Below are 21858 nucleotides of genomic sequence, written 5' to 3'. Positions count from 1 at the left end.
GTTGACTTCTGGTATCCCACTGTACCTGCAGACGCTAGCAGAACTAGCAAGCTATTCATTCTACATTACTCTAAATAGAATTGAAACCTTTTATTCATTCAGGGAAGACATTTGAGAGCAAGCTCTTTTTCAATGCCGTCCAGATTACAATAAAAAACATACAGAACAGGAACATGATACAACAAAAAAACATAAAATCACAAAACGAGGTCATAAGATCCAAGAATAAAAACAAGATTATAAGAAACATGTGCAGTCGACATGGAGCACCCCTATCATAACCTTGAACCTCTCCAGCGAGGCCAGCTGGTCCAGCTTTAGGGAGGCCTGCAGTCTGTTCCACCTCTCGAGTGCATAAAAACTAAAGGCACTTTCCTGCGTTGGTGTTACAGAGGTACGTTCAGCCTTATACGAGACTGTGACCTAGTGTGGTGTTCCATGTCTCTAAAACTCTAGTGATGATAGGTACATGTATAATGGCAGCTTGCCAGACAGTGCTTTAAAAGTAAATGGCATGTTATCTTCGAGTGGCAAGGGATGGCGATCAATCAATCAAAGCTTTATTTGTATAGCGCATTTCATACCCAGAGGCATACGACCCACTCTCTAAATATTCCAGAGGGAAGCAAAAAAACAGTAATCACCCGGGGGCCAGATAAGTGAGCTGTAAAAACTCTTCCCTGACCCCTCGATCCAACCCGAACCCATCGCCAGTGATCAAACGCAGAGCACTATGATATACTGTGTCTGTAGGCTTTAGCGAAGTGGACGTGGCATGCATCTCTGTGGTGGGAGAGGGGAAGTAGCTGCATTTCCTCTGGAGCTTGCAAGAGAGGACATATAATCAGATTTAGCTTATCCAAACATGCTGTTGCATCTATTCCGCAGTTGTCTGAAGTGCAACCTAAAGATGTGGTATAGGCTTTAACTGGTGAATGTAAGGTAGAGAAAGTACTGTAGTTGATTTATTTAGAAATACTTTATTTGTAGTATTTGTGGGAATTACTTATAATTTAAACATCAGAACCACACAAAAATACAAAAATACCTTATAAATTATGTAAACAAAGTGTAAAATTAACAGAATTCTCCTCAGTGCTTCAGAAACAGACTAACAGGCTTCTTATTAGTTCTTACCAAAACTCAATTCATAGAAATACAATTTCATCAGCTGTATCAGCTCAGTTTCAATGTCCTAGTTAAATACCATGTTATACACATCATCACTATGTAAAACCCATTTTCTGACACGGCTTTGAAATATGTTTTAAAAAAAATAAACATTTAGTAATTAGTTCACTTTCTGGATAGAAAAAACATAAGACATAATGTAATTATTCAAACTGTCATGTTTTAAAAGGCTTTGGTGACAAAGGCATGATTTAATGGACAACCTCAAGGCTTTTAGTGCACTTTTTAAAACAGTGCAAGACTGAAGGCTTAACCAGCTGCTCCCCCAGGCTTCTCAGCCGCGCCCCTTCATGTGTCCCGGTGACGTTCCTCTACTCCTTAAAGCTCACACTCCTGTGGATAAACAGGGACAAGTCACACCAATCACAAGGTTGAACAGAGGGAACTGTGAAAGTCAATACTGTTTCATAAACGATATGGTAGTTGAACAGTGAGAGCAGTGTGTGTGTGTGTGTGTGTGTGTGTGTGTCTGAGACTCACTTCTCTAGTGACCTATCCGAGCGCTCTGGTGTTCGGAGGATGGATCTCTCCGGACTGAGAGAGGTGCTGAGGGGGGAGGAGCTCCGCAAGGAGGAGAAGGACACGCCCTGTCTGCGCATCTCCTGAAACGCCCTCTCCCTGAGGGACACACACACACACACACACACACACACACTTAAGACATCTCCCGTATGGCCCTCTGACTAGACACCCACAGCATGAGGGAATGTTTTATGGGAAAAACATTATTTTACAGTATTATAGTAATTTAGCAGATGCTTTTATCCAAAGCAACTTAAAATAAATGCATTTAATGTCGGTAGTCAGTGTACAAGTGCATCTCCTTTGTAAACATGTGATTAAGAGCATAATCTAGTGCTGAAGCCAATGTGCAAGAGTAGCAAAACAAGTGCTTAAAGGTGCTCAGTTCGATTTTGTTCAGCCACTAGATGGGGCTGTGGCGCAGTGTATCAGATATAAACAAGTGGGCGTTTTCACTCCATAAGGTGCCGTTCAGGGGGTGGGGCTCAGCGCCGGGCCGGCTTCGCTCATAATAAAAAGAAATTCTGCATTTGCTCCACAGGCACGACACCGTTGGCTCTATTTTCTATACAGATAGTTATGACTCCCCTGGACCTATTTATTGTATATATTGGATTTTTTTTTTTTTCCTTCTTTTTTTTTTACAAAAAGTTTAGTAAATCGAACAGAGCACCTTTAACAAAACAAGTGCTTTAAAGAGGGAGGGTCTGGGTAGTACTTCTTGAATATTTCCATTATGCAAGTAAACCTGCTTACTAGGGTTAATGGCAGAGGTGTAAAACGCAGCTTAACAAAGTAAACGCGAGTCGGCGGTGCGAATCCCAGCTCCTCCTGTCCAAATGTCGAAGTGTCCTTGGGCAAGACACTGAACCCCAAATAGCTCCCAATGAGCATGCTAGCACCTTGCATGGCAGCTACCGCCATTGGAGTGTGAATGTGTGTGTGAATGGGTGCATGAGAGGCCATTGTAAAGCGCTTTGGATAAAAGCGCTATATACCTCAGTGCAGTCCATTGACCGTTTAGTGCATGGGTGGAGGCAATCCATGGTTATAATCTGTACTTTCTAAAGCCGGGTTTTATACCTCTGGTTAATGACCAGCGTGAGAGCTGTGATTGGAGGTTGCCCATCAGGTCGTTCTGACCTCATTCATCCAGTTAAGACAATGTTGCTGGCTTGAAAATGGAAAAATGCTGGAGCCGATATTGCACATAAATGGTAAATGGACTGCACTTATACAGTATAGCGCTTTTCCACCTTAGCGGCACTCAAAGCGCTTTACAATGGCCTATCATTCACCCATTCACACACACATTCACACACCAATGGCGGTAGCTGCCATGCAAGGTGCTAACCTGCTCATTGGGAGCAATTTTGGGGTTAGGTGTCTTGCTCAAGGACACTTCGACATGTGGACAGTCAGAGCTGGGATTCGAACCACTGACCCTTATCATTGAACAACCCGCTCTACCAACTGAGCTACAGCCGCCCCATGAACAAGCCCTGTGCGTGACGGCCTTTAGACAGATTTACGACACGTTTCATTCATTTGCTGGATCTTTCCCAGAAGGCAGTGCTGCAGCGTGACGAAGCTCACCGCTCAAAGCGCTCGGTGGTCAGCTGTCTCTTCAGGACGTCCATCTCCGTCTGCAGCTGGGAGAGCTTCCCTCGGAGCTGGGACACCTCCCTGGCGTGTCCCGCCCTGCACGCACACACACGCACGCACGCACGCACATGCACACACACGCGCGCGCGCACACACACACACACACACACACACACACACACACACACACGTCTCCTTTTTATTACATTACATTACAGTCATTTGGCAGACGCTTTTATCCAAAGCGACTAACAATAATTGCATTTAACGTAGGAAGAGCCATATATATATATATATAGTATATATACTACTGTACTGTACTACTAAAACTCACAAGTGCATCTTCCCTCTAAAACAAGTGACTAAGAGCATAATCTAGTGCTGAAGGCAAAGTGCAAGAATAGCAATCTAAAGTACAGTGCAATATAATATAATACAATAAAATACAATACGTGCTTAGGCGGGAGGATTGTTGTAGTACTGTAGTCTTTATAAAGCAAATATATCAAAAAGTAAAAATGAGAACTTGACAAGAATGAGATATTGACTAGGTGTGTGTGTGTGTGTGTGTGTGTGTGTGTGTGTGTCTCACGTCTTGCTGTCTGCCAGGGCCAGTCTGTCTCTCAGGACCTTGAGCTCGGACTCCCGCTCGCTGGCGCTCAGGTGCGTCTGGAACTCCTTCTGCCGGTTGCTGGACAGCAGCGCCTCCAGGTTGCGGACGGTCAGCCTCTCGCTGGCCAGCTGCTTCTTCAGCGTGTCCGCTTCTGACCGCACGTCTTCTAGCTCGCCCGTCACCTGGGGAGAGAGAGAGTTTGTAGATGAATCCACATGGGAATCAGGGCGCAGAGCTCAAGCACATCCCTTGTGTGTGTTTATTTATGTGTGTGATGTATACGGGTTCACCCTCTACAGCTCCATGCTCTTGGTGGTGAGCTGGTGTGTGTGTGTGTGTGTGTGTGTGTGTGGTTGAGCTCTATGGGGTGTGATTAGTGCCAGCACACCATACTGAAACGCTTGACTTGCGCCTACTTAAGAAGACGCGATGACATCAAACGTCTAAACGCACGTGTATAATTTCCATTGACAAACAATGGAGAGACAGACGTCTCATAGCTGTAACGTACCTGTCACGCAGACGCTGTGCACATGTTGTTTACACGTATTGCGCATCGTGTGCGTGACGGCAACACTACATGTTAGATGCGCCTCACATATGCGACACCAACACTACACATGACAGTTTGGTAAAATTATAGATGTACGTACGTACGTTCGCTTGTAATGTGTGCAGAAATTGCATAGCGACGTGTCAAACGTGCCAGTGCCTTGCTTGCGCAGCAGACGTGTTAGCGGCCGCACGTGTTAAGGTCAGTCCCTTTAAATCATAGCTGGTTCTAATCTCGTCCTTGCCAATTGGTAATGCATTCTCAATAAATGGAATTCGCACATGTTAAGCAACTTGTTTTTAATAAAGCCTAATATCTGAATGACTCTTTCTTCGCAATTTAAAACAAATGTTCAGATACACGTGTTTCTTGTCAATAGAGGGCGCTGCAGCCCCGTCAGCACCAGTTCGAACAGCCACAACCTATTTGAAAATGTAGCGATAGTGGAGATAAAACGACACATATCTAGGAAAAGTTATGCAAGGAGGGTCCTGGAATTTGATTGAGTGCAAATAAATATTCTTAATTTTTATTCAATATGGACAAATGAGCCCCGCTCGCAGCTTCTAGTGCCCGCTGACTTAACACGAGCGTGCAAACGTTACATGCATGTGCGCAAAAGTGGCACGGCACCTTTTACACATCACCCTCTGAGAATGCGAGCGACTCGTAACGCGTGCGTATATGCACGCCTATTAATCAGCTCGCCAAAGTACCTTTATACACGCAATGCAGGCGACGAAAGCACTGAGTGTTTGTTACGCTGGCACGAATCACACCCCATAGAGCTCACCCTCTCAAGCTCCATGCTCTTGGAGGTGACCTGGCGTGTGTGTGTTTGTGTGTGTATGTGTGTGTGTGTGTGTGTGTGTGTGTGTGTGTGTGGTTGGGCTCACCCTCTCCAGCTCCATGCTCTTGGAGGTGACCTGGCGTGTGTGTGTGTGTGTGTGTGTGTGGTTGGGCTCACCCTCTCCAGCTCCATGCTCTTGGAGGTGACCTGGCGTGTGTGTGTGTGTGTGTGTGTGTGTGTGTGTGTGGTTGGGCTCACCCTCTCCAGCTCCATGCTCTTGGAGGTGACCTGTCGTGTGCTGAGCTCCTTGCTGGAGTCCAGCTTGACGCAGAGCTCCCTGACGGAGGCCAGGTCAGAGATCAGGGCGGCCCTCTCCGCCCGGGCGTCCTGTAGCTCCTCCTCCAGCCAGGCCATCCCCCGCGCCAGGGACGAGACCTGGGCCTCGTACGCCTGCTGGGCGCTCAGGTGCTGGAGGCGGAGCAGAGCAGAACGAGAGGGGCGTTCAAATTCAGCCAACATAGCTTAACGTTCGCGACCGTTCTCAAAAGTATTTAAAAACGTTTTTTTCAGTAATAGCTTTGTGTTCGCTGCGAACGTTTGCAGACATAAGCGCATGGTCTGAGAAGAGAGTTTGAGGTGAACAAAAATAAGGGAAGTGTGATTGATTGATTGAATTAATTGAATATAGGAGGCCCTTTTACTTCTAACCAATGTTAAATGTTGTTGTACTAACGGGACTACATCCAAAATATATCATCCAGAAAATCATCATTGATCACCGGAGGGCTTTCTGTTCAAATTTTACCGTTCAAAGAAAAACATGAAGAGTTAATTTGCAAAAACAGATATGTGCATTTTGATAAATCATTTTTTCAATCAAATGTCAACATTAAATATCAATTAAATTACAGTTGGGTTGTTTTGATTAAATAAAGACTCTTCTTTACGTAATCAAAACCATCAAACTGTTATTTAATTGATATTTAATGTTGACATTTGATTGAAAAAATTATTTATCAAAATGTATCAAAATGCACATATCTGTTTTTGCAAATGAACTCTTCACATGTTCGCCACGAACGTTCGCCTCTGTTCCCTGAATCTGAACGCAGCCCTGGTCTCACTACTAACCTCCACAAGTAACACCATCACCCACGGCAACAACAGAACTGATCGGCAGTGGCACCTGGACCTGTGATTATTCTGTATGGACTCCTACGAGCCTCCTATTGATTGATTGATTTTATTTATTTTTAAGACAGGGACAAGGTACAGTAGACATTTACCCTATAGAATAGGGAGAGATGCACTGTACAAGGTTATAGCTAAACAGCTAATTTCCACCCGCAGTCCCTGGGCAAAAAAATATACACTCTTAAAATAGTGGGGCAAATAGTACACAGTAGGAGAGTTACATACATAGAAGGAATACAAAAAAGTCATGTAGCAAAGATTTCAGTCATCCCTATACCCACATCCCAACGTCCCCATATTGACTACATGTCATTGACAGGAGGTGAAGCTTGTGTGGTTAGCCCCGCCCCGGTAGGCCCCGCCCCCGGTAGGCCCCACCTCCTGGATCTCCCTCTCCTGGTGGCTGACGGTCTCGCGGAGGTGGCGGCGCTCCGTGTCGGAGGAGAGCAGCTCCAGGCGGATGGAGTGGGTCAGGCCCTGGGCGTGCTGCAGCTGCTGCTCCTGCTGCTCCGCCTCCGAGTGGGCCTGACGGAACCGCTCCAGCATGTCCCGGTTCTCCTGCTCCTGGGGGCAGCACACACACACACACACATTTCAATTTCTTTATTGGATTTTCAATCAAAGATACACATCAATATCAAAATCCAACAGTAGCAAGAGTCACACAACGCAGTGCAAGATCACATTCACGTGTTTTGCAGATTTATTTGCCAGTCCAGCAAGTTGGAGTCCTCGCACACACATTTTGTGTACTAAGCTGCCAAATATCAAAACTATAATTTTGCAATTATACCCACATGCAGAGATGGCATGAGCAAGTGGTTGATATTTTTATATTTTATAGCTAAAGCAAGTGTCCATGTACATGTCAAAAGAACATCCAATTTCTAAAATAAATACAGACTTGGTGGATTCATTAATCATGACAATATCCGGAGTATTAGGAGAGCTTTCGACAATATTGTTAAATGTATTGCTGAGTTGGGATGAGGCAAACCAGTCAATATGAAGTTTCATTAATATGGAATTGTGTTTGTTGTCCAGTGGCACGGCGCAGTTCTTTCGCAGTCAGATCCACGATACGATCATGGCGTGCCGTATACAGTCCCTTGAAGGCAGGGCAGCTGTTCATGATATGCTCACGCACGCACACTGGATTGAATACATATTTTGCTACTTTTGGGTGAGTTTTTTTGTGCCCCCAAATAGATTTTAGAGGAAAATCACCAGTGCCAAAATGCTAAAAATGTCAAATAAAAATAGCAATTCAAATCCTCTCTAAATGTATTTGATACAGAAGCTTGTTTCAAGTGCAGCCCATCCCTCTTTCTTGTATTGTCCATGGTTTGGACCACAGGTTATCAGTATCTAAAACATTTTGGCTTCATATCCATTTTGTGTCATGTCAGGACTCTCGGGAGATTTCCCGCGATTGTGAAAAGTGAGCTCAGTCAGAACGACAGCGAAGAATATAGGTCTATATATGCTGGTAGGCTACTCGGCATAAAACTGGTTTCCCCAAAAATTGTGTGCACATCACCCCCCAAAGACCCATTTTGAGCCAGGAAAACCCCTGGTTATGTACATGCTATAGATATTTTATTGTTAATCCTAATAGTAATAATACTTAATAATGATTAGAGAACATCTCCCCTAGGCTGAATACTCCACTAGTGACCTACCTTCACAGCCATTAGGTTCTCTATCCTGGCCACCTCGGAGATGTAAGAGTGAACCCTCATCTTCAGCTCGTCTTTCTCGTGCAGGACCTCCTCCATCTCGGCGTGGACAGCCTGCGGACAGAACAGCAGTGGACGGGGGTGTGTGAAGCCACGGGTCAGCGTTTCTGACCTGACCTTTCAGGCTGTTCAATTCATCCAAAACGAAGACGAGGTGACGACAGGCTACTTCTACGGTGTGAGTGGAGGAGGACTTCAGCGGAGACTCCTCCCCCCAGACCTCGCCGTCACCGTGTAACTGGTTCTCTCTGGTCACCGTGTACCTGGTTCTCTCTGGTCACCGTGTACCTGGTTCTCTCTGGTCACCGTGTACCTGGTTCTCTCTGGTCACCGTGTACCTGGTTCTCTCTGGTCACCGTGTACCTGGTTCTCTCTGGTCACCGTGTACCTGGTTCTCTCTGGTCACCGTGTACCTGGTTCTCTCTGGTCACCGTGTACCTGGTTCTCTCTGGTCACCGTGTACCTGGTTCTCTCTGGTCACCGTGTACCTGGTTCTCTCTGGTCACCGTGTACCTGGTTCTCTCTGGTCACATTGTACCTGGTTCTCTCTGGTCACCGTGTACCTGGTTCTCTCTGGTCACTGTGTACCTGGTTCTCTCTGGTCACTGTGTACCTGGTTCTCTCTGGTCACCGTGTACCTGGTTCTCTCTGGTCACCGTGTACCTGGTTCTCTCTGGTCACCGTGTACCTGGTTCTCTCTGGTCACCGTGTACCTGGTTCTCTCTGGTCACCGTGTACCTGGTTCTCTCTGGTCACCGTGTACCTGGTTCTCTCTGGTCAACGTGTACCTGGTTCTCTCTGGTCACCGTGTACCTGGTTCTCTCTGGTCACCGTGTACCTGGTTCTCTCTGGTCATGGTGGCCAGGTCGTCCTGCAGTCTCCGGTTCTCTCGCAGGGCGATCTCTCGGTCTCTGCCGGTGCCGGTCAGCTCCTCGTGAGCGGCGTCCAGCTGTCTCCTCAGACTGGCGATCTCCCGTTCGCGGCTGCTCAGCGCCCCCTTCAGCTGACTTCAGGAACAACACGCAACATCAAAACAGCATCGACCCCGCTAGTAAAATTCACACACGCTGAGAGACCTGATCAGAAAAAATACATTTTTCACCCCGAGATGAAATGTCTACTTACTCCAGAGAGTTCTCCATGTCTGAAACAGTCCTTCTCACTTCTTCCAGGGTCTTGTCCTGTAGAGAGATGAGAGTTTCTCGGCGTTGTAACTTGCTCCTCCAGCTTACATCCAATTGGGCGCGTTAAGTAATTGACCGGCTCAGCTTTGCTCACAGCAAAGAGCGCACTTAAGGGGTTGGCTTAGCTCCGCTTACTCCGAGCCAATCAGAGCGCTGCCGAGCACTTTCTGACCCGGCTCGGATACGGAGGAAATGTTAGCGTTACAGCTGCGCCGTCATTTGTGACTGGAATGGCTGACAATGTATTGGAGGCAGTCAAACAACGTATCAAATAAGCTCGGCACTTGCTTGCTAGCATTTCAGTTTGGCATTTCGGTTTTCCATGTTGCACAGCAAACAAGCACAATAGCCTACAGCATGGGTTCCCAAACTCCATCAATGTGGGCCTCCCCTCTGAAAACAGTGACACACCCGCGTTCCCCCAACCCCCCACATTTGTCCATAAAAAAAAAAAAAAAAGACCTTTAAAATCACGTTTCATTCATAAAAACCATAGAAAATTCTAAAATAAACATGTTTTTCCTTCTTTTTTTTTCTAACCATCCCTCCATGCCTCCCCTGAATTTCTTTGTGGCCCCCCAGGGGAGGCCCGCCTCACAGTTTGGGAATGCCTGGCCTACAGTATGGATCATGGCTAGCTGTGCTATTGCACTTGCCCAGCGCTACGATAGAGCGGAAGTGGTTCAAAAATAACCTCAGCGCTCACGGTGAGAATTCTCACCGAAGGGATGGACTCAGTAGCCATGTTTCCATCCACTTGTCAATCGAATTGTGTGAGGATCGCTAAAAATATAATGCGAATAAAGCCGCTGAACGTGCGTTTCCATCTAGAGCTTTAAATCGGATAAAGCATTTATCACAAAAGACTTTTATTGAACAAGAGAAAATCCGATGAGATCGACAGTACAAACTTTTTGTCGATTTTCATGATTTTTTATCGAATTTTACTGTTTCCATAAGGCATTTTTAATTCGATATAACTTAATTCGCATAAAACGTGTGGATGGAAACATGGCTATTGTCTGTACTGTGCAGGTGTGTGAGTCACACGCCTACCTTCCGAGAGAGGTCCTCCTGTAGCAGGACCCGCCGCTCGGTCTGCTGGTCCACCTCGTCCTGAAGGACGTCCTTCTCCCGGTCCAGAGCGGAGACGGTCTTCTGGAGCGCGCCGACCTCCTCGTGCTGCGTGGAACCCTGCCGGCTCATCTCGCCTGGGAGAACCAGACCGTGGCATGTTCCAGGGTCAGAGAACATCAGAGGACCTGACTGATACCTGGGCTCCTATGACCTCACATACACACCTCTATGACTGATACCTGGGCTCCTATGACCTCACATACACACCTCTATGACTGATACCTCTGCTCCTATGACCTCACATACACACCTCTATGACTGATACCTGGGCTCCTATGACCCTCACATACACACCTCTATGACTGATACCTGGGCTCCTATGACCTCACATACACACCTCTATGACTGATACCTGGGCTCCTATGACCCTCACATACACACCTCTATGACTGATACCTCTGCTCCTATGACCCTCACATACACACCTCTATGACTGATATGGGCTCCTATGACCTCACATACACACCTCTATGACTGATACCTGGGCTCGTACGGCCCTCATCTACAGACCCCTCACCAATTCTCTCCTCCAGTTTCTCAATCTGATCGTGGGCAGCCTGGAGCTCGTTGGTCTTCACAGACAGTCTGTGCTGGGTGTCGAACAGAGACTGCTCCATCTGTTCCTGGAGCAGCCTACAGAGAGAGAGAGAGAGGGAAAGAGAAAGAGAGAGAAAGATAGAGAGAAAGAGAGAGAGAGAAAGAGAGAAAGAGAGAGAGAGAGAAAGAGAGAGAGAGAGCGAAAGAGAGAGAGAGAGAAAGAGAGAGAGAGAAAGAGAGAGAAAGAGAGAGAGAGAAAGAGAGAGAAAGAGAGAGAGAGAGAGAGAGAGAAAGAGAGAGAGAGAAAGAGAGAGAAAGAGAGAGAGAGAGAGAGAGAGAGAGAGAGGGAAGGAGAGAGCACAACAGAGGGAAGGGAAGGGTAGAGAGAGGGGGCGAAGGACAGAGAGAGAGGACAGAGAGAAGGGGAGAGAGAGATATTAGTGGAGAGAGTAGGAAGAGAGAGAAATCATGCTTTTTTAGTTTAGTTACTCTCACCAAAACACACCCACACCCATCTATAATCCCGCACGTCACGTGACGTGGCATACTGACCGCAGTGCTGCTGACTCGGCTCTGTGCTGGGCCGTCTCCTCCGCGGTCTGGACCAGGGCAGAGCGCCGGGCCTTCAGCTCGTCCTCCAGCACTGCGCTGCCCTCCCTCAGCACGGCCACCTGAGCCTGCAGGGCCAAGCGCTCCCTCTCCAGCTGGAACACACACACACGCACACGCACACACACACACACACATGCACACACACACACACACGGACGCACACGGACGCACACGGACGCACACACACACACGCACGCACACACCAAGCCCAGTTTAAGTCAGATTAATGTGGGCATAACGTCTTAAAAGCAGAGTCTGACAGTGGCACAGCGTTCTTGACTTACAGCCGTGACGGCGTTCTCCAGGTCTGAGACCATCCTCTCGTCTTCCCTGTCTGTGAGAGCAGAGCTTTGGGCCTGAACCTGGAAAAAAAACGCAAACAGACCGTTCTAGCAAGACGCAGACCAGAGATACACTCAAGTCACACTGCTCTGCCGCTGGGGTCTGTGTGCCACGCCCTGTGGGGGCCAAGGTTATAATAGTTTTGCTTTTATCATTAGTTTTTATTTTTATATCGTTTTAACTTTTTGTTTTCAATTTCAGTTTAGTTTTGATTAGTTTTAAAGCAGGTTTGCTAGTTTAGTTTATTTTTTGAAAATGCTTAGTTTTAGTTGTTTTTATTAGTTTCAGTATTAGTTTTAGTTTTTTTTTTCTTCTGCGCTTGCCTCATGAGACTATCCTGATCTCGCGAGCTCACGTTGTTTCCCTCTGTGTGAAACAAACCATCTGACGCACGTCAGGTTACTTCTGCACAGGGGCACAGCTAAGAAAAAATGGAGGATAGATTTCATATCCACCCAAAATATTAGGCTTATGTCACTTTCTCAATAATTTTTGTTTATTTTATTTAGTTTTGTAAACACACAATACAGTTTTAGTTAGTTATCGTTTTTTTGTTAAGTCTAGTTTTTATTTTTATTTCAGTTAACTAAAATGTTTTTTCACACCTAGTTTTAGTTTTTTAGTTCGTTTTCGTTAACTAAAATAACCTTGGTGTGGGCGTGTCATGGCTCCACACGGGGAGAGAGAGAGAGTAAGAAGACGGATATAGGACCTGTAGAGCCTCGCTCAGCGCGTCCCTCTCCGACGTCATCCGTCGTAGTCTCTCGCTCAGCGCCTCCCGCTCCGACGTCATCCGTTGTAGTCTCTCGCTCAGCGCCTCCCTCTCGGAGCTCATCCGTTGTAGTTCGACATCCGCCCGCTCGTTCAACCTCGTGACGTCATCGGCCAGTTGTCCTCCTCTGCGAGCCTGCCTCAGCTCCTCCTGGAACTGGACGCAGATCAACGTCACGCCGGTGTGGGACAGCTGACCACTGACCTTATTCACACGGCGGCCATTTTGCTCTTACGTCACGCTCAGGGTGGGAGAATGCGGAAGTATCCATAGTCTAATAGTACAAGTTCGTTATAAAAATAACACTTCAAGATTCGAAATAGTCAAAAAATAACATCCAGAATACACTACTGGAATTACAAACTCATGATTACTGGACTCCGGTTTTTCACCGCGGTATTTTTCACGTTATGAAATACATGGACGGGAATGAGCTGATGACTAATGCGCTCCTATGTATTTCATAACGTGAAAACTACCGCGGTGAAAAACAATGAGAGTCCAGTAATCATGAGTTTGTAATTCCAGTAGTGTATTCTGGATGTTATTTTTTGACTATTTCGAATCTTGAAGTGTTATTTTTATAACGAACCTCATAACGAACTTGTACTATATGGATACTTCCGCATTCTCCCACCCTGAGCGCGACATGGCCGCCGTGTTAATAAGGTCAATGCGGGCGACCTGGGACAGTCTCTCCGGCTGTGTCACCTGTTTGGCCTGCGTGCTGAGCTGGTCTCTCTCGGCGGTCAGCGCCTTCACGCTGGTCTGGATGTCCTCCATGTGCCTCTCGAACCCCAGCAGCGCCGTCTGGAGCTCATCTCTCTCCTTCACCGTCCGAGACAGCTCAGACTCCAGACTGCCCCCCTGAACCACACACAAAACCTAGCTGTTACGTGCACCTAGACCGCACACACACACGCACACACACACGCCCACACACACAGACATGCTTACAACCATGTATAAGGGACAGCCATGTACTAGTAGCAAGGGTTAAAATTAGCTCTATTTACCAGCCAATGGCTGGTAAAAATATTTTATAACAGCTAGGGGGCGTTGTTAGGCACGACGCGAAGTGGAATAAAATATTAACATTTATTCAAAACAAAGCATCATTCCCTCAATTCCACCAAGCAAAATAGTTCCCCCAACAAAAGGAACAACAACAAATACAATGCATTGGATCAAATGGGAGGCGCATTAATACTGAAAATGGAATGATATGCGGTCCCAGGTGTGTGTTCCAAAGTATTTTAACACGGCTTCCAGCCAATCAGGATCAAGAACCAGAACTAACCGTTGTATAAAGTGAGTTTGAACCCCTGACCAGTAGCGATGCCTAGTATGAGCTAGTGCTGTCAGCCGTGACGGTGCAGGTTCTCACCCTGCCGTGCCGGTCCCCTCTTGCCCGGGCGGGGCTGCGGGCGGGGCTACGGGCGGGGCTGCCCCCCCGGGCCCTACGGTGGCCCTCCGCCTGCTGCCGGTAGTAGTCCCGCTCCTCCTCCAGGCTCCTCACGAACGCGTCGAGTCGCGACGGCGAGCGGCCCTTCCCGCACACGCCGTGTTTAACCCGCATGTTCTCCAGCTCCAGGACCAGCTGTTTATCTGACCGGAGAAAAACACACACACGCCAGCAATACCAAATATCACCAGCAAGGGTCAGGGTTAGAGGTGGAAGGCTCAGTTGGGTTAGGGTCAGGGTAAGAGGTGGAAGGCTCAGTTGGGTTAGGGTCAGGGTTAGAGGTGGAAGGCTCTGTTGGGTTAGGGTCAGGGTTAGAGGTGGAAGGCTCAGTTGGGTTAGGGTCAGGGTTAGAGGTGGAAGGCTCTGTTGGGTTAGGGTCAGGGTTAGAGGTGGAAGGCTCAGTTGGGTTAGGGTCAGGGTTAGAGGTGGAAGGCTCTGTTGGGTTAGGGTCAGGGTTAGAGGTGGAAGGCTCAGTTGGGTTAGGGTCAGGGTTAGAGGTGGAAGGCTCTGTTGGGTTAGGGTCAGGGTTAGAGGTGGAAGGCTCAGTTGGGTTAGGGTCAGGGTTAGAGGTGGAAGGCTCAGTTGGGTTAGGGTCAGGGTTAGAGGTGGAAGGCTCAGTTGGGTTAGGGTCAGGGTTAGAGGTGGAAGGCTCAGTTGGGTTAGGGTCAGGGTTAGAGGTGGAAGGCCCAGTTGGGTTAGGGTCAGGATTAGAGGTAGATCAAGCCTCTGCTGCTCACCAGTATCAGTCATCTTATCCAGCTTGTTCTGAAGCCTCCTCTTCTCCTCCTCCAAGAAGTTCATCAGTCCCTCCATCTTCTCATTCTGCTCCCTGAGCTCAGCCAGCTGGGCCCTCAGACAGACTTGCTCATGGTCGCCCTCGGACTGGTCCTGAATTCACAGAAGGAACACCCACAGAATGGACAGATACTTCATAGCCTTGAGAAAACTGGACATGTAGATAAGATCAGGTAGCCTCATGAAACCAACCATCCTGATCTCACAAGCTCACTTTCAGTTTGCCTCCACAGATCAGTCTGTATTCCCCCCATCTCAAACGATTATTCTCAAAATTACGTTTTGACCGGGCCAATCAGGGACTGTATTTTGACTACTGGAACGCAGCCCCTGATTGGTTACTGTGGGAAAACAAAATGAAGCATTGAGCAGTAACGTTAACATTAGTAGAATAAACACAGCCATAAGTGTGGTATTGCTGAAATAGACTCAATAATAACAATTAAACAAGAACAAGAGTCAGCTATGCACGGAAGATATGAAGCTATGTTTCTCAGAAGACATTTTCGCTGTTCTTCCGACTGGATTTGGCGATCGTTTTGTTACGCTGATTGCCTGAAGGTAAGTACTCCCGCCCACAATAGTCGTTGCAGATAGGGGGAAGGCCAGACTGATCAGAGAAGGGAAAGTGAATGTGAGCTCGCTAGATCAGGATGGTCTCACAAGGCTAGATGTTCGGAAGGAAGGCATATTTCCTCCAGCCTAATAAATAAGTCCACATACCCTTCTTAGTTTTGTGATTATGTCCTCCAGGTCCACCATGGTTCTCTGTTGATTTTGGATTTCTTTCTGATAAGACCAAACAAGGGACATCGTAAGTTCAGTCAGTTGTGTTTGTATAAGGTTATTATAGTTAACAAAAACTAACTAAAAAACGAAAACTAGGTCTGAAAAAAACATTTTAGTTAACTGAAATAAAAAATAAAAAGAAGGCTTTACAAAAAACGATTACTAACGAAAACTGTATTCTTTGTCAACAAAACTAACTAAAATGAACTAGAATTATAGAGAAAATGTCCTTAGTTTTAGTCTTTTTCATTTCATACATAAGCTTAGTATTTTGGGTGGTTATGAAATCTATCCTCCATTTTTTTTTCGCTGTGCCCCTGTGCAGAAGTAACCTAACTTGCGCCAGATGGTTTGTTTCACACAGAGTAAAACAATGTGAGCTCGCAAGATCAGGATGGGCTCAGAAGAAAAAAAAAACTAAAACTAAAACTAATAAAAACGAAACTAAAACTAAGCATTTTCAAAAAAGTAAAAACTAAACTAGCAAAACTGCTTTAAAAACGAATGAAAACTAAACTGAAATTGAAAACAAAAAGTTAAAACGATATAAAAATAAAAACTAATGAAAAAAGCAAAACTATTATAACCTTGGTTTGTATGTGGGGTCATGGGATGGTGGTTATCGCTCTCTCTCACCTTAGCTTCCTGAAGCTCCAGGTCTGCCGTCTCCAGCACCAGCTCCTTGTCCCTCTCCAGCTGCTGGGCCATGTGGTCTATGTGGGTGAGCTCCTGACACAGCTCCTGGTTCTTAGCGCTGAGGTCCGCCATCTCGCTGGAGGCGTCCTGCTTCCTCTGCTGCAGCGCCTGCACCTTCTGCTCCAGCGTCCCATTGGTCTGCTGCAGGAACTCGATCTGCGGAGCCCAGACACAGAGCTCAACGTGGGGTTCGTAACCCCCCAAAAAACCTTAGAGAACAGGCAAGACTGTAGCGTGAATGGTGAGACTCATAAAGGTGGAAGCCTAGAGTCACTTGCGCATTGCTACCTGCAGGTTCAGGTGGGCTATCAGTTTCTCGTTGCTGATGTTCTGAGCCTCTAGGGAGATGACGTCATGAGGACGCCCGCCGTCGAGCGCTCGATTGAGACGCTCAATCTCCTTATCCCGCTCCTCAACCTGCCAACAACACATTCAAGTAAGCCCTGCAGTTTGTGATGAATAATAAAATGTCCATCGCTGTTGAGAATGATTGTGTTTGTGTGTATGTTACCTACCTGTGTGTTTAAATGTTTGATATTTCCCTGAGCTCTTTCCAGGTCTAGGTTCAGTTTGGTGATGTCCTGTTGCAATTCTGTAATCCTACAGAGTCACATTTTTATGAGCCGAACATTTACCACAATCCACATGCAGCATACCGATAATTTACCACAGTCCACACTGCATGTAGATAGCTGAACAGCTTCAGAGAGTTCCAGGACCTCACCTGTCATCAGCGACCTGCAGGAGATCAGCGATGTACGGGTCATCAGGTGGTGCCAGGGGCTGGGCGGGGCCAGCGAAGGGAGCGATGAGCTCATCGATCTGCATCCTCTGACGTCTGAATGGAATGCTGCGCTTTTTCCCACCTTTCACATCACCAGAGACGGATCAATCAGATAAGAGCATAACATGCAGATAAGATGACAAAATGGCCGTGTAGAGTTCCCCGTCTGACCTGGCGTCTGCACCACAGCCTGCATGTTCTTCTCCTGCAGCTGCTGGATGCGCTCCGTCTTGGACTTGCCGTCCTTCTCCATGGCGCGCACCTTGTGCACATACTGGTTATTCAGGAACTTCAGATCGGACGTCTCGTGGTCCAGCTTCCTGATGAAAGCCTTCAGCTCTGAAAAAGACAGCAGTGAGGCGTCAGGGCCAAGTTCGTAGTACGACCGCTGATGGAGACATCTTTCGATATGGGTAAGCTGTGGACCACAGATGGGGACATCTTTGGACATGGAGGTAAGCCGTGGACCTTTAATGGCGTTGTTTGACTGAGCGACTGCTCTGACGTACCCCGGCTGACCCGGTCCTTCTCCTCTCTCAGTTTGAGAAGCCCGAGGTGGAGCTCATTGTTCTCTCTGACCAGGCGAGCGTTCTCAGTCTTATACGGCTCCAGGAGGGCGTCCACATTCCTGCTCTCTTTCCCTGTCTTCCCCGCGTTCAGCTTGGTATTACGCAGGCTTTCAGTAGTGTGGACCAGATCACTGCAATACACAGAAAAATAAAGCAGCAAGCAGCACACACATGCATACATACATGCATACACACACACACACACACACACACACACACACACACACACACACACACACACACGCTACAGCTACTATATCTACCAGATATTAGCTAACGTTTCTCTGTTGTCCATGTTAACTTACCTGAACAGTTTTTCAACCAGCGGCAGGGTCTCGATCCCCAAGGGCTGTCTGTATCCTAACTGATCCAAACGTTTTCGGAGATTGATAAATTTCCTCTCTGCGTTGGTACTCATGGTTGCAGTCTGAAATGCAAGACGGAACAGCAGCTAGATCACTTCGATGCAGTTAGATGTCAACAGCACATTTGTCAGCACTAGCCAGACAGTAATGCAACTTAGCTGGCTAACGTTAGTCCTAACCATTAACGTTAGTGCTAGCGTGCAAGTTGCCTAACTTGCTAATTTATCTGAATTTGACTCTAGAAATGCTAGCTAGATTCTGACTTGCTCATAGCTAGCTAGCTAGCATTACATTTTCACTAGCTTAACGTTACAGCTAGCGAGCAGCTTGTTCGCTATTGAGATCCATGCAAAGTGACCATCAGGCTGGCTATCTTGGTGGTCAGGTATCTCAGAAGCCAAAGCTAACGTTGGCTAGTTAGCCTAGTTACCCGTAACTGACTGTCTTACCGGCAGAGCAGAGCCAGACAGCTTGTTATGCCGCAGAGCAGTGAAGCGAGCCTCAATAGCGAATGGATTTCAAAATCAAAGTCACGCAAAAACAAAAGTACCCTACTTTTTATTTGCTGCGAAGACATGAAATAATAGAAAACGATTAATAAACACAAATCATTCAAATAACGATTTGAAACTAAAAATTAGTTAAATAATTGATGTCAATGAGGTTCAATTAGTGAGGCTGGCTAAGCTACAAGGGATGGATTCAGGAGAGTGAGATGAGCTATAATGTGATTGGTACATTTGTCTGCATAGGTGTGGGAAATGTTTAAACTACAAATTGGGCCCTCACAATATGGGGTGAAATAGATTCAGGACAGTGAGTATGTAATAATAGGCCTATTAGTGATAAGTTCACCACCTCAACCTCTCTCCTGTTTCTCTGAAGTCATCCGGGGAGAAATTGAGGCCATCATTTTCAATATGAATTCCTCTACATCTGCCCTAGATCCTATTCCAACTGCCCTGTTGAAATCCTGTTCTCAGTTCTCTGATCACCCAGGTGATTAACCAGTCCCTCCAACCAGGCCGTATCCCCCCCTGTACTCAAGACTGCTATAATTACCCCCCTTCTAAAAAATAAAAGCCTACTCATCCAGAATTTCTGACAAACTACAGGCCCAGAAACTCCCCCTTCTCTCCAATGTGTTTGACAAAATGGTTGCAGCACAGCTCCAAGAACATCTCAACTTCAACAACCTCTTTGAGAAGTTCTAGTCTGATTTCCGACCGGCCCACAGCACTGAAATGGCATTACTCAGGGTCAGGATAACCTTCTGATGGCTGCGGATGCTGCCTCCCCCTGCCTCCTGATTCTTCTGCACCTGAGTGCAATGTTCGATAAAATCTACCATTCCATCCAGACTCTGGGTTCTTTTAATACTGGTCTAGACCTAGGGTACTTATTTAGGAAAGCTTTTGTATATATAATGTGTATATATTTTATATTAATTGGTTTCTCTCTTTGTGATTGTTCCATCACTCTGAGATTGTTTTCACAATGAAAAGTACATAGAATAATATAGTATTAACCTCGAGAACCGGTTAAATCCAAATCGCATCTTCTGACACATTTCAGACAAAGCTCTTATTTTGAAAAGAGGTTGCTTAAACCGGATATGCTATTGAGGCTGACGGCACGTTGCTCCGAGCAAGCTAGTAGTGAAAAGTAGTGGTAAAATCATAGACTAGACGATACAGATATGCCGTTCTCTCGTCGTTAAGGCCAGCTCGCTCTGCATCCCTGAGGTGTAGCTAGTTAACAAGGCCCCCGATGCCAAAGAATGTGTTAAAGGTGTTAAAATGGCTAATAGCAAACTACAGTTACTAGCCTACTGCCGCTGTCGGGCCGGCGGCGGTAAAGCGGTTCGAAAAGCGCGCGAGGAGCGACGCTTTGCTTTAGCGTATCCATGGGAACAAGATACGCTCGCGCTCACCCCAAGGCTATGCGCGCATGCGCGAGGCATGTTGGTCCATTAGTATCTGGCGGCGGACAGACCCATCTCTGTTGCTCGTGTTTGAGTGAGCGTTGTGTTTTTTTTTCCGCTGTTATGTTTATGACCTGAAGAAAATAAATAAAAAAGATACAATATATTTTTGTCACAGTGGTCATGCATTATGATGTCATGAACCCTCGGAGCACTGGGAGATGATGTAACCTACATCCAGTTTCATTCCAGCCACATACACAGAATCAAGGCATTCATTTGAAGATTAGTATTCTAAGTATTTGAAGATCTAAGTATTGAGGCAAGACACCTACCCATAAAAGCAGATTAATGTTGTATTTATCACCACGTTGACGCAACTTCTCGCAAGGGTGGTTTAATGTGCTCTTTTAATTGGACGAAACCAGCTAAAAAACAAGGCAAATCAAAAATAACACAGGAGAGATGTGCTAGCAAGCTCATTATTATTTTTTTTAATTAATTCATAGATGAAAATGACCATAATTTGCATTTCAACTGGAAAAGTAGGCTATGACTCTTAAAAACACTAGCAGTGATGTGGGAAGTAGCTGTTGCCTAAAATTAGCACTGATGTTGAAGTCCAAGGCCACGTTTTCCAGAGCCATCCCTGCTACATGCATCTTAAACTACGTCGTAAGCTCTTCCTTATGGCGCTCTGTTTCCACTTTTAAAAAACTTTATTGAACTCTTCTCTCTTTTTGTGCCAAAGGATGGCCACGCCCCCTGCTATCCTTCCTCTCACTATCCCCATAGATAGGTCAGTAGTGGACTCACCAGCCCCATGGAAATTGTCATTAAAAGAGTTCAAATTTCCCAAGTCCTGTTTAGATAAGAAAGTTTCTTGTAAACATAAAATATCACAGTTTTTCAGCAGGTTGTCAACTACTATACGTCGGGCTCTGTCTCCTGCGTTGTTGCCCAGGCGTAGCCCGCGGCAGTTGTATGATCCAACCCGCATAAAGTTTAAAGTATCGTGGGCTCCTTTCAAATCCTACTGGCCTACGAGTATAGTCTTCAAAATAACAAAACGCCCTTGAATATGAATGATTCATAGAGAGCGATTACCTTTATTTAATATCGCCAATAATGCCTATCCATCTCTATCGAAAACGTGGACAATTAACGACTGAGCGCTGAGTGACATCACTACGGACACTATGCTATCTGTTGTTATCCGACCAGCGCTCCTATTTAATTCTGAATGTCGGAGTGTATTAAATAAGGGGTATCGTTGGGTCTTAAGCAAAAAGAAAATAGCTTAAATCTATTTAAATCTAGCCCTACATTTATTTCAATTATAGCCGCCTGGACTAGCCGTCAAGTCACAGTGTTCTATCCGCTCTGTGACATCACGGGCACTACGTAGTAACGTGCACACGTCACAGCGGCAAGGTACATATCTGGACTAGCCGTCCAATCACAGTGTTCTATCCGCTCTGTGACATCACGGGCACTACGGCGTAACATGTTGACGTCACAGCGGCAAGGTGTATATATACTGCTGTAACAAGTAGACAAGCCTCAGTGCGGTGTTCGTGATGAGAAGAGCATGTTGTTAGAGATGTATCTTTGACAATATGTTTGTTAGTGGAATAACTAATGTTTTTAAAACCCCAGAGAGGGTGCCGGGTGGACATG

The 21858-nt window shown here is 46.3% G+C and overlaps 1 protein-coding gene across 1 annotated transcript; it reads right to left on the bottom strand.

Moving 5' to 3' along the window:
• Nucleotides 1–1450: 1450 nt before the first annotated feature.
• Nucleotides 1451–18311, bottom strand: cep135 (centrosomal protein 135). Its single transcript, XM_084436153.1, has 25 exons — nucleotides 18195–18311; nucleotides 17830–18020; nucleotides 17492–17659; nucleotides 17261–17402; nucleotides 17052–17136; nucleotides 16825–16953; nucleotides 16477–16692; nucleotides 15775–15840; nucleotides 14994–15144; nucleotides 14179–14399; nucleotides 13413–13658; nucleotides 12732–12947; nucleotides 11962–12039; nucleotides 11618–11769; nucleotides 11046–11161; nucleotides 10448–10602; nucleotides 9333–9388; nucleotides 9046–9214; nucleotides 8151–8261; nucleotides 6847–7032; nucleotides 5533–5742; nucleotides 3911–4113; nucleotides 3310–3414; nucleotides 1672–1809; nucleotides 1451–1524 (listed from the first exon to the last, which is right to left on the bottom strand). The coding sequence occupies exons 1-25, from the start codon at nucleotides 18305–18307 to the stop codon at nucleotides 1503–1505; spliced, it is 3645 nt and encodes a 1214-aa protein (XP_084292279.1). The 5' UTR covers nucleotides 18308–18311; the 3' UTR covers nucleotides 1451–1502.
• Between the last annotated feature and the right edge of the window lie 3547 nt (nucleotides 18312–21858).

Source organism: Borostomias antarcticus, assembly GCF_949987555.1.
Source record: "Borostomias antarcticus genome assembly, chromosome: 3".
In the NCBI taxonomy this organism is placed as follows: domain Eukaryota; kingdom Metazoa; phylum Chordata; class Actinopteri; order Stomiiformes; family Stomiidae; genus Borostomias; species Borostomias antarcticus.
The sequence above is the reverse complement of the archived record's forward strand: the minus strand, read 5'-3'. Positions and strand labels throughout refer to the sequence as shown.

Coding starts and splice junctions, on each gene's coding strand:
- cep135 (XM_084436153.1), bottom strand. CDS start 18,307: ATGAGTACCAACGCAGAGAGGAAATTTATCAATCTCCGAAAACGTTTG. Junction 16,693..16,824: donor TAGCCCACCTGAACCTGCAG/GTAGCAATGCGC, acceptor TGGGCTCCGCAG/ATCGAGTTCCTGCAGCAGAC. Junction 12,040..12,731: donor CGCTGAGCGAGGCTCTACAG/GTCCTATATCCG, acceptor TTTTTTTTCCAG/GTTCAGGCCCAAAGCTCTGC.